Source organism: Oryza brachyantha, chromosome 3 (assembly GCF_000231095.2).
Source record: "Oryza brachyantha chromosome 3, ObraRS2, whole genome shotgun sequence".
Lineage (NCBI taxonomy): Eukaryota > Viridiplantae > Streptophyta > Magnoliopsida > Poales > Poaceae > Oryza > Oryza brachyantha.
Genome location: NC_023165.2, coordinates 22437112 through 22449978, shown reverse-complemented (window position 1 = coordinate 22449978; position 12867 = coordinate 22437112). Strand labels below are relative to the sequence as shown.

Sequence of the window (12867 nt, the reverse complement as noted above, 5' to 3'; positions counted from 1 at the left end):
CGAGAACAGTAGGATCCCAATCTCATCTCCTTTATAATCAAACCACTAAAAGATGCCCAAGCAAAATAAGAAAACTATCGGTAAATGGTACTTTTATTTTCAACCTACTGATATATGAGGTTCCTCCATCTGTCTAACAACCTAGGAAATTGGCTTATTCAGAGAAAAAAAAACCAAAAAATAATATATTTATAAATTAAAAAGTATATACGTGTTTTAGCGATCTAAAAGTCAATGCTGGAAAATAATTTACGATGAAAAAACACCAAAATCTCCTTTAAAATTAAGATTTAAATTTTAAATTTTAGTTTGTAAGTATATAGAGAAGCGAAGAGATAGGTCTCTCTGTTTCTCACCTTGTCAGCAATTCTTGGCACACAAAGTAACCCGGGAAAAATGCAAAAAGGTCACCATATATTTCTTCCTTACAAGTTAACATGATATTGAACAGTAAGATTTCACATCGCCAGTAAAGTAGGTGCATGGAAAGAACACATGTTACAAGTACAACGGAAGTAGATACTATCTATTTTGTATCGTGAAAGAAATTGGTATGCCCCATACCTGGAATTGTTGCAATGAGCTTCCATACGTCTAGGTTTCTTTTGCCTACGTGAGATTCAGAAACGAACACAGTGAGGCCCTAGATGGACTCTGCAATGCTAGAATTATTCTGACGGTTTTGTCCAAAATCAAAAACGTTACCTCGTTTTTCTTTGTTCCTTACCTCCTGTCGCCTGTTTTCCGCTGATCTATTTTGGGAGTTCATACAAGTAAAATGCACTACCACAAGATAGACACCTCATTAGTGCTACTCCCTTCGGTTCTTTTTAATCGACACCATTAACTTTTAGATTTATATTTGATAATTCGTTTTATTTAAAAAATATATAATTATTAATAATTTTATTATAATTTAATTTATTACTAAAAAACTTTAAGAATAAATTATAATTTTACATATTTAAAAAAAAGACGAACAGTTAAATATAGATCTAAAAGTCAATTATGGCCGTGTTTGGCTCGTAACCCCAAATTCCCCGTTTCCGCCTGCACACTTAAACTACTAAACGATATATTTTTTGCGAAAATTTTCTATAAAAAGTTGGTTTAAAAAATCATATTAATCTATTTTATATTTTTTATAATTAATAATTAATTAATCATACACTAATCTAATACTATATTTTCTGCGCCAGATAACTAAACCTCGTAACCCTTATGCTGAACGTGGCCTATGTTACATGAAAAAACCCAGATAGATTAGTTAGGCAAGGGGCATAGATCGGTGTCAGTTAGGAAGGGACATCATTTATTCAGATATTCAACTAATTAAGATATCATGAACAATACCAGAACACATGTAAGCCACAAATCCTATGGCCATGGCAAATAGCAATCCTCCACGGTCCACTGCCAGGCAAGCAAGGAGCACCTACCGATTGCGCCACCACCTTTTGCCGCTGTCTATGGAACTAGCTGCCTCAGCCGACCTGCCCCCAAGGCCCAAGCTCATGCATGGCTACTGGATCTGGCCACGGCACTGCGGGCGATCCACAAAACTCATGGGGATCTGCACACCCTCAACGTTTCTCTTCGGTTCTTGTACTTATAAACCAAAATTTAAATATTTAACCATAAATTTAGAGCTGGATTTAAGATTTTTTTTGCCCAAGTTTATTTTTCAATATTGACTTTTAGATCAGTAAGAATATATATATATATATATATATAAATTTTATTCATAAATTATTTTTTTTACAAATATACCGTTTAACTTGTCAATGAAAAACATATACAATCACCCCCATAATGTCATGGAAGAGGATCAGCTCATCAGAGCTAGCTAGGGTAGTAACATGTAACAAAAAAATCAATAATGTGATGTATTAAAATACGGTGAGTTTTATGAAAGGGTAGGTAGCCTAGCAGTTGCAGTGACCTGAGTAGCACCCAAGGTCCTGGGTTAGGCTAAGTTCCCAAATGCGAATAAAAAAATGGTTGCATATATCCGGTTAGATATATAGGTCGGGTAAAAAAAATACCCTTCTCTAAAAAATTAAAATACGGAGAGAAACTCTAAAATGATTTTGAAATTTAAATTTAATTTTTAAGATACATATAATTTGAATAGATTTTTTTACTTGCTTTCTTACCGATAATAAAAAGATAAAAAAAGGAACAAAAATGGTTAAATAACATAAAAAATCGATTTCAAGTATTCAAAATCTTCTTTGGATTAGCTCACCCTAGCAATTACACATTGATCTCGTCTTGATCCCCATGCCTCCGATTCTCATGCAAACACAAGTTGATGTAGCAAAATCGAAGGAAAAAAGTACGAATTCTCCTTGCTAGTCTAATACGTGCCAGCCAAATGTGATCCATGATCAGCTTTAGAAACAACTACTTTATCTTGATTTTTTTTCTCCTCTATGGTTTCAATCTCCTAGTTACATACACGGATACACCCTCCATTCTTAAAAAAAAAAATCAACTCCTAGAAATAAAATCTGAACGACTTGTGTCTGAATTTATCTATGGATATTGTTTTTTTGTTTTCTTTTCCAAGGAGGGGTACCCCTCAATTGTAGGATTTTATGCTGTACATGCTCTTTCATTAATTTATTGAGTCGGGTGTTCAACAATTGTGGACCATATCAGCTTTTTTTTTCTTCTTCTAAATGACCATATTACCCTTAAAACAGGTTTAAATGCAATAAGCTGCTGGTCAGGCACCTTAAAAAATTATCCTGGGCTCCTTATGAACAGTTTCATTAAAAGGCCAACCTGCAAAAGCCGAGTCTAAAAAATGCTACACTAGAGCCTCCTAGACGAAACCTTACCTTGCGAGCCTTGCAGATCAACTTAGTATCAGAAAAATAGCTCAAATTCAAATCTAAATTTTGTCTAATACTACCTCTGTTTTATAGGTTTTATATTATAGGACATTTTAGTTATGTATAGATTCATCTATTGATTAATATATATTTATTTATGTATGTTTAGATTTGTTAGCATCTATATGAAACTGTATAATACTAGAAACTCTTACTTAAACGAATATATTATATTTTTACTCAATTCATTCAGTGACACGTTTCACAAACATGGAATACATTTTCACTCAAACACACTGAAATGCTTAAGCAAATAAATGACTCTGCATAAGCTCCTCATATTGACAGAAGAGGTAGGTGCATCAAAATAACACGTTACCTGATCAGATTTTGTAGTACTTTCATCTGTTTCATAGATCGACCACACACTCAATATCTTACGATTTAGTCCAATGCTTCTTGAATTATTTTTCCTGATGCTTCCTATCCTCACACAAAGAAATTCAGAAACGAACACCTCATGGGACACCAGATAGAGTTTATAATGCTATCAATATTTAGATGAATTACCCAAATTACAGATGTTCTCTCATTTGCCTTGTCCATGTCTTTTGTCTTTGGTCTCCCTTTTATTTCATTTTTTAGCTTCATATAATGAAGATGAGGGGAGATGTTGGAATTAGATCGTGCGCCTTAACCCAATGGAGAAATAATTCCTAATAAAATATCAAAAGCACATCATAAAAGATATGCATGTGAAGTTTAGTCCCATATTGCTTATTCTACGAGATAGAGATCTCCTTATAAACGAGGGTGGTATCTAACCATTTGAGCAACGATATGAAAGAGAATTAGAAAACCACATGCGCTTGCCTCGCCTGGCTTGAGTACGCGTGAATGGCTTGTTAAGACTCACTTCTCATGCTTGCGCAGATGTGTCTTTCTTTGATAGTTTTATTTTGTTGATTCATCTAGGTTTTATTTTAAGACTCTTGTTTATCTTGTTCGCGTGGAGTATGGATAGGGGACAAACATCCAGAGATGAACACTCCGTCATTTTGCCAACAACTTAGAAATACAAGTTAAAATTTAAATTTTAACTTAGTTGTGGAGTTTATTTTGGGGTTTTTCAATCGTAATTTATTTAACAAAATCGTTTTTAGTGTACTAAAAACGTTCATAAAAAAGTTTTATCCATAAATTATTTTTAATTGCTAATAAGTTGTTTCATAAGTCAAAGATCTCGGCGTTGGTAGCTGCTGTCGTTGGAGAAGTCACGAGAAGAAGAAGCTAGAAAAACAAAGATATATAAAGGCTCCGGGGTATTGACGCTCAATTATTCACTCCATTCTCCAGTGTTGTATGGGGTCCACTGTGCTTGCATGTCCAACAATAATTTAGGGCCTTCTGGTTTGGTCAGTGCAGCCCTGGTGATTTGGTGCTTCAAATGCAGTATCATCGCCTATATGTTTCTTTAATTATTTTAAAGCCTGAACATTTCTTTGCTTGTTTGGAGGTCTGAATGTTTAACTAGAAACAACTAAACTCCAATAGTGTCGTTTCTCCCCATTTTCTGTGTTATCTCATGATACTTATTGCCTGCCACAATGCAATCCTGGTGGGTAGCTCTGCTGCTTCTAATCAATGGGATTATTACTGTAACCGAACTTAATTACAGCACAGTAGCTCTGTTCTAGGACCAGCCTGGTCTGAAATTAACTAAAAGTACACAAGCTCTAGGCCTTGGGTTAGTTTTTGACTCAGACTTGAGTAATCAGTCTTCTGCAGTTTTGCATCATCTAAATATTGTTCAAGAAACATGATCGCTATGAGAAATTTAACTTTTTGCCACTTTTACCAGTGGTCAAAAGAGATTTGTCACTTGTTGTCTATGACATGTAAACCCTCATGAGTCTATGACATACAAGTTCAGCAATAAATCTGTTATGAACATTCGTAAGAGCGGCAAAAAGTTACATACCCCGGTGGCTATGAGCCTCAGGGTTTGCAAGTCTCTCAATTCATTCCAGATTTATTGAAAAAAAAGGGTTATATGTAGAGTCAACCAAAGAGGTCACTGAACATGCTAAAAATCAACTTCTCTTAAGGAAAACACACACCGACTATTCTAAAGAGAAGAACTTATGTATCATAAGCATTTGTTACAATTGAAGTGGAATTTTAGAGAAACAAAAAATATACCATACAGATGATCTCTTACGCATGTAGTTTGCCACCCTGGATTTCGATTCTCATAGGCACAGAAATTAAGGTGTTGTTTAGATTAAGAAAATTTTTGGGAGAAGTGTCACGTTAAATGTTTGATCGGATGTCGGAAGGGGTTTTCGGACACGAATGAAAAAACGAATTTCACGGCTAGCCTGGAAACCGCAAGACGAATCTTTTGAGCCTAATTTATCCGTCATTAGCACATGTTGGTTACTGTAGCATTATGGATAATCATGGGCTAATTAGGCTCAAAAGATTCGTCTCAAGATTTCTTTCATAACTGAGCAATTAGTTTTTTGGTTCATCTATGTTTAATGATTTATTTAGCTGACTAAAAATTCGATGTGATGTTTTTGGAGAAAAATTTTGGAAACTAAACCAGGCCTAAGACATCAAGACAAGAAAAGGTGGACTCCTTTGTGAAATCTGCCTTCAAATCAAACTAGCTTGGTTTGTTCCTCAACACACACACACAAAAAAAAAAAAAAAAACTGGTTTGGTTTGTCTTTTTTTTTTTCTTTCTTTCCTCGGGTAGTTTTGATTCCCTATATATACCCTTCAGTTTAGGTTATTATCTACATACCCATTCCATTATTTACTCGTAGTTTGTCTGATTAGCAGCTAAGGATATGATTTTTCGTTTTTTAAAAAAGAATCCAAGGTGACTACGTTACTCCTATTTAATCCTTTGTTAGTTTAAGTTAAGCCTAGTATTCCTATGCTACACATGCATTTCTATGTTTTTTTCCTATATTTTTGTTAATGTATATTGTTTTTGTCAATCTATATTTTTTATTAGAAATCTAAATGCAAAGATTGAAAAATAAAATATGATAAAAAAATCCTAAAATTTAAGGTGGCTTATAAAGCATAAATAGAGATGAAAAGGTGATGGTGCAAAACGCTCTCTGCGTTCGGTGTGCCTTTGTCTCTGTTCTTTCTTCTATTTTATTTCAGAAGTTCATGCAAGAATGCGAAACGCTGCAACTCAGCAAAGGAGATGAGGTTGGTGCTGCATTGATGTAGGGTGTTACGAGTGGCTACTGTCATTGCTTGCTTGTACTCCTCAAGCGTTGATGCTCAATATTATTCACTATATTCACAAGCTCCCGAAGCCGCGTAGGTTTCATACTTTCATCCATGTCCAGCATTGGGGCCTTGTGCAGAGCAGCTGTGGTGATTTGGAGCCTAAAGTGCAACACACTAGCCAATCTGATATGGTATACCTTGTAATAGTTGAAGTGATATAGGGTTTTGTTGGAGTACATACATATGTTTTTTTTAGTCAATTTAAACGCCTGATGATTTTATAATATAACAGCAATGGTATCCTTATTTTTCTAAATATGAACCAAACTTATTGTTTTATTTGAGATTGTCACGGTGAAGATAACCTCATTAACACAATATAGGAAGATAACCGCATCAATTCATTTCATCTTTATCCTCGCATCCAAGCATGGCATAGGACCATTCCATCCCATCGTATCTCTCCATCCAAACAAAAGAGTTCTAATCATCTGTTGAACCAAATATAAAAATTGAACAAACATATTTCACCTTTCTGAGTTGGCTCTAACCCATCCTACTCAGTTTTGAAACCATAGACATCCTAAAGGGTTTGTCATTCCAGATTTCTTGTTCTCGATGCATCCCAGTCTTATGGACATGAAGGTTGAGATAGAAAAACAGAAGAAAAGGTAAGTCTACATTTTCTGGTGCTACTTGCTAACTACTCCTACATGCCATTTGTTTCTCTATTTTAAAACAACTGGTTTGCTTTGTCTCTGTTTTTCCCTCCGCTAGTTTCAACACCTTGTATATATCCTTGAGTCTAGGTTATTGTATGCTATAATATCACTCTGCTATTTAATTGCATAATGTCATATTTGTAATAGTGACCACGTGGAGCATGACATTTTTTTCTCAAATGCTATACTATAGCCAAAACCCATGAAAACAAAAGAAATAATGCCAAAATCAATAACGCAACAAGTACTGTGGGTGATTGTTTGGCTTTTTTATAGAAAAAACCATCCGATAATTTGCAAGCGAAAAATAATTTATGAATAAAAATTTTGTATATGTATTATTAGCGATGTAAAAATCAATGCTGGAAAATAAGCTTTGGTGAAAAACTCCAAATATAAGATTACAAATTCAAATTTTGGATTATAAGTATAAGCATAAGCGAAAAGATGGGTTGACTACCTCCGTAAAAAAAGACATTAATAACTTGAATTGTGTTCAAGAATACAAGAGCACCTCCATTTTTTCTCATCCCAACCAATCATATCAATCACACGTTTAATTTTCCGCATTTTTCCATTGCAACCAATCATAATCATCCCTCGTCTCAACCATAATATCTTTAAAAAAACAAAACTTCACATGTCCTTATACTTCTGGACGGATGGAGTAGTATACAATACACAACTACACATATAGATGCAATAACTAATAGATCACATAAGCAAATTCAGCCATAGTTATAGTATGGTAATATACCACTGTGCTAGTCATCTAAGGGTTTCATAATGTATTGTCGATGCCTCTCAAAGTTTCATTGAGGTTTCTTGGCATCTCGTCCAGTTTCACTACATGGTATGAACATTTCACCTAGTATCATGCATGTTCCAATTGGTTCCATGTTAATTTTATTCAAATTTCATCAAACAAATGAAACATAGTTAAAACAAGCCACGCTATGAAAAGGCAATTTCCCGTGAACTATACATTGAATCCACCTCAACGCTTGGAGAAATACTACAATTCGTCCGACAAAACAAACCCCATAGTCACCAAGTATACTTGGCCTCTAACTAATACCACCACATATATATGACTTATCTAATGCATGGTATCTCAGATTCAACCATCATGTACAAAGATCACAATGGCATTGCCTTTCTTGATTTATGTGGTACATGCTTATCTCCTGTCCATTCTATCATATAAGTGTGTGTTTTACTATGTATCATATCCCTGAAAATATGGATGCAATATCCTAGAGTTCTTCTTAAGTTTGTTCATAGGAAAATTGTTATGGGACGCACAGAATCTCCGAAAGTGAATAAGCATTTGGATGTCTTACATCATATTTGCTTGTCCCTAGATTTCTTTCTCCCGATGCTTCTCATCCTCATGCTCTCAAATATCTATGAGAAATGGACATCTCATGACACATGAGATGGACTCTCCAATGCTAGCAATCTAGCATATATATATATTGCTCGGACGATTTTCATGAAACCACATTTTTTCTTCTCCCTTACACCATTGCCCTGTTATTTATGTTCATTCTATACATTTGTATGTCTATGTATCAAAGATGGAGACAGAACCATGAAGAAGTAGGTTGGTGTTGCATTGAGCCTGGAGCATCATTGGTGAATGGCCTCAGCCATGTGGAGTGGCACACTTGTGGCTCTTCTTCAACACTAGTTGAATGCTTGTGATTTTTCTACGGATTAGAAAATGCATAATATAAACATAAATATATCTACCCTGGGATATATTACCTGTCTTTTTCTCTATAGGGAATATTCACCTTAATGTGACTTTATATGAGGTTGTCCATTTAGATTTGATTGTTTTTAATCTTAATAAGTTCAGGGGGTAATTCATAAAAATTACCATAGGAGTAGGCGGGGTAGAGTGGCAGATTCACTACCACCATTGCTACCTTCTTTTAAAAATGTAAGTATGTGTGTGTGGGTTATATATCTTCTAAGTTACTAAAGTTGTAAGAGGAGCTACAACACTTTGTTCTCCCCGTGTTTATTACAACTTGTCTCGCATAGCTAAATAAAACATTGCGTATGCAATTTAACTCTACAAAAGAGGGAGTTAAACATAGCTAAAAGTTCAACTTTTAGTTATTTGTGATAGAGATACTCCCTCTAGACATAACTACCACTAACACAAAGACTAAATAGATATTTTGACCATTGGATTAACATATCCATCAAACATCCATGGTTATATTACTTGGGTCTACAGAAATAATTGATGATGCCCAAACTACACCTTAGGACCACAAGGACTCTTGTCTCACTTTCTACTCACCAACCTTTCAAATACTATTAATTTCTTTAATATTTTTAACATAGTTAGTTTGTTGTGTTTAGTAACCATCCTTACATTTTATCTAAATATTCTACTGCAATACGCAGGTTTGAATCTAGTTTAACTTAACATTATAATGACTGCTAGGAGCGTCTCTGATCCGAGCGGAAGCACATACTTGGTCTTCTCCAACAACCGAGTCATTTGTCTTCTGTCCACAGCACAGGAACAAACCACAACAATTCGTCCTCCTTGCCTGAATAAAAGCATTATATGCAATGTAACTCTACAAAAAGAGGGATTTGAACACGGTAGCTAGCCTTAGTTATTTGTTTATATATAGAAAGAGATTTCATATAAACTAATATCGCAGCATTACTTACTTGCGTGGAAGGTTAGCCTGACAACACTTTTTATCCAGGTGACTTACTACTGACTACTTATATTTTTTGTTTATAAATATGTGACGTATCTCATCTAACCGATATTGTTTCCTACGTTCAGCATTTGTAGGTTTATATGACATTCATGCATAGGAAGGTGTTATAAAGAGCTCATAGATGTCCATTTTTTTTTCTCATGTAGTTTGCATTAATATGCACAACAAATATGTGAGGATGTGAGAATCATGAATGAGGCCGCTATAGATGTCTCAGTCTAACTCTCAGGATGACAATGGCAGGGTAGAAGTAGGTGTTGTAATTGCTTGCTTATGTAAACTGTTAATGCCCCCATGCCGATGCACAACAAGCTGAGTAAAGAACCACGGTGATTTAAGAGGCATTCATGAATGCAGTACTGTAAACAATTCATGGACATTTTATGATTCTTTCTACACTGCACTATATATATCGGCAGTGGACTTATCATTTCTGTTCTGAATTCTGATACAACCATGTCCAAGAAATTGCATTCAGCTCTAGTTGAAAACATCACACGATAGGCGTCTTCTTCGAATATCAAATGGTTCATGAGAACATAGACACAAAAAGATTATATGCATATCAACGCCTTTGACACCAGGGGCGTTGGTGGTGTTGCAACCATTCAAGCAGCAGCGACCGCTGGAGGAGGCAACAGTGTTATCTCCACATTGTCATGAACCCCTTGTAGAAGCAGCTCACCATCATAGGTAACGATTTTTCTCTTCTTGGCAGCACGCAAGGTGCCGACTAGTGCTTCAAATATGTTTGCACAACGGTCATCGTTGAAGAGAACACCAAAAGTTACCTGCAGACCACAACATTTAAGTGAGGTGAACTAGTATGTTTCGCACAAGTAAGATGGCTAGGCCAAAATCTTTTCTGAAGGATAAGTAAATTTATGTGATTTTCTGTTCCTGCTCCTACATATATGATTATCAGCAGGTTAGAAAGGAACTTGCTAAATCAGCTACTTCTTATACTGGTTTTTATTGTTCGTTGTTTTGCCCTATGCTATTTCAATATGTGAAGTATGCGAAACCTGGCTATTATTTAATAAATTGTCGATAACTTGGATGATTCAGAAAATTAGACCCCAAACTATATGACCATTCTGCTCAAATAAACCCTTGATTCACACATTCATCATGCCTGAAACAATTAACGTTAATGACCGAATCCAAAAGTTACTGTTATACAGTGTATAAAATATTGATTGTAATGTAGAATATAATACTTGAAAACTAATACAAAAAACATCATACATGATTCTGGATCAACGAATAACACCAGTCCATGTAGACATAGCTAAAAAGTGGTTTTAACTGAAATTGATAGAAGTGCCTAACTGACAAGCAATGCCTCTTGAGTATATATAGACGAGTGCCAGGGATAGCCGGACTGTCGATTCAACAGAAAAAGAGTCTTCGAGAAAATTGGAGAATAATCAGGAGGTAGTAGATACAATTTGTTCATTTCTATTGACTCAAGGGAGTAAAGTTTAACTGGTTGTACCTAACATGAAAATAAAGAGGAAAGGAAAAGGAAATGAGACATAATTAACAAAGTAAAAAGCTGCAACCACCAGAGGAAAAATGAAGGTCTAATCAAAGTGATAAGGACCAGTTGGCGCCATACTGCTTACAGAACACACGACTAAGAAACAAAATGTGTGATGCAAAATTACAATGAGATAATGATTGTAAACTGCAGGCTACATTAGAAGACAAGATGCATAATTGCATCACCACTTACTGACATACACCATTTTGTTGCATGCTACCGTTATACATTTACATGAGTATACACAGGTAAAGGAGCAATGACGGTAGGAAAAAAATAATGCAAATGAAGTTTTCTTATTTCACGAAGCATAAATGAAGAATCCTGAGAAAAAATATTCACATTTATGATTCTTAATTGTTGTTTCCCATCTCTTTCCACAGCCTGACAGTCACAATGGTCTTTCTCGTCACTAGGACATCAAACATATTCAACAAACGATTCTTAATACTCCCTCCGTTTCACAATGAAAGACTTTTTAGCCTTGACTAGATTCATAGGGATGCTAATAAATTTAGACATATATATATATATTATATACATTCGATAAATTTAGATAAGGTTAGAAAGTCTTACAATATGAAACGGAGGTAGTAGTAAAATGCAATTTGACGGATTGGGGGTATGTGAACATTACAAAAAGACCTAATCAAGCTCAAAATTTCCAATCACCAATTCACCAATTCAAGATCTTCAATACTACCACCGACCCCTCTAATTTGTTTCATGACCAATTACATACTAACTAGAGATCTTCAGTGTATATACCAGCAGATAAAATTTCTCTCCATGGAGACGCACACCAGCATTATTACCACAAGACCACCCCAAAAATCCCTCTTTTTTAGGCAACGAACACACATAGGCCATGATTTCTGGGGGAACTGCACATCGTACGACTCGAAACCGCACACCACTGCAAAATGGCATAGGCATTGCGAAGAGAGAAGGAGTTCGAACTCGGGATCGTCGGAAAGTTTGAAGGAAAAAAATAATGCACGCACTGCAGACGCCAGATCTGGCGTTCGTTTGGGAGGGGAGGGGAGGAGAGGAGACGAAGTAGTCATTACTTTGCAGGATCCATCGGGCTGCTTCTGGCCGAGCCTCTGGATCTCCTCCCTGAGCTTCCCCACCTCCTCCTCCACGTTCATGGCGTCCCACCGCTCTCCGCCCTCCCCCGCTTCGATTCGTTTCGAGTTGGTTGATATTTTTGGGTGAGACTCGAGCAAGAAACGTGGAGCCCGGAGAGATGGAGACGTCACACCGTGACACGTTCGCTGGAATGATATGATTTTGGTTTTTTTTTCAGCGTTGGAATATGTATATAAAAGTTTATTTTTGAATTTTTTATGTTTGGTTTTTTATTTGTAAATTATTTTTTTCTCGCTGGACTAAAATTTGGTTGATTTGGTTTGCATTTTCGAATCCACTGTATAATGTGCTTCAATTATGAATGTTCGACATACCCACCATTTTACAATAAAAATATTTTTAATATTTCAATCTACTCTCAAATCAGAAACACTATGGGTTAATTTTTTGACTTCTTTTTTTCTAAAAAAAGCTACATGTTACAAATAAAAAATAATTCATATATAAAACTTATATATATGTTATTATGGATCTAAAAGCCAAGGCTAAAAGTATATCGTGATTAAAAAAACTCAAAATCAACTTTAAATTTAAAGTTAAAAATTTAAGCTCTAACTTATAAATATAAGCAAAAGCAAAAGAAATAAATTATG

General features: G+C 35.3%; 1 protein-coding gene across 1 annotated transcript; it reads right to left on the bottom strand.

Moving 5' to 3' along the window:
* Window positions 1-9913: 9913 nt before the first annotated feature.
* Window positions 9914-12360, bottom strand: LOC102717416 (costars family protein). The gene is made up of 2 exons (XM_006650362.2): window positions 12193-12360; window positions 9914-10367 (listed from the first exon to the last, which is right to left on the bottom strand). The coding sequence occupies exons 1-2, from the start codon at window positions 12271-12273 to the stop codon at window positions 10185-10187; spliced, it is 264 nt and encodes an 87-aa protein (XP_006650425.1). The 5' UTR covers window positions 12274-12360; the 3' UTR covers window positions 9914-10184.
* Between the last annotated feature and the right edge of the window lie 507 nt (window positions 12361-12867).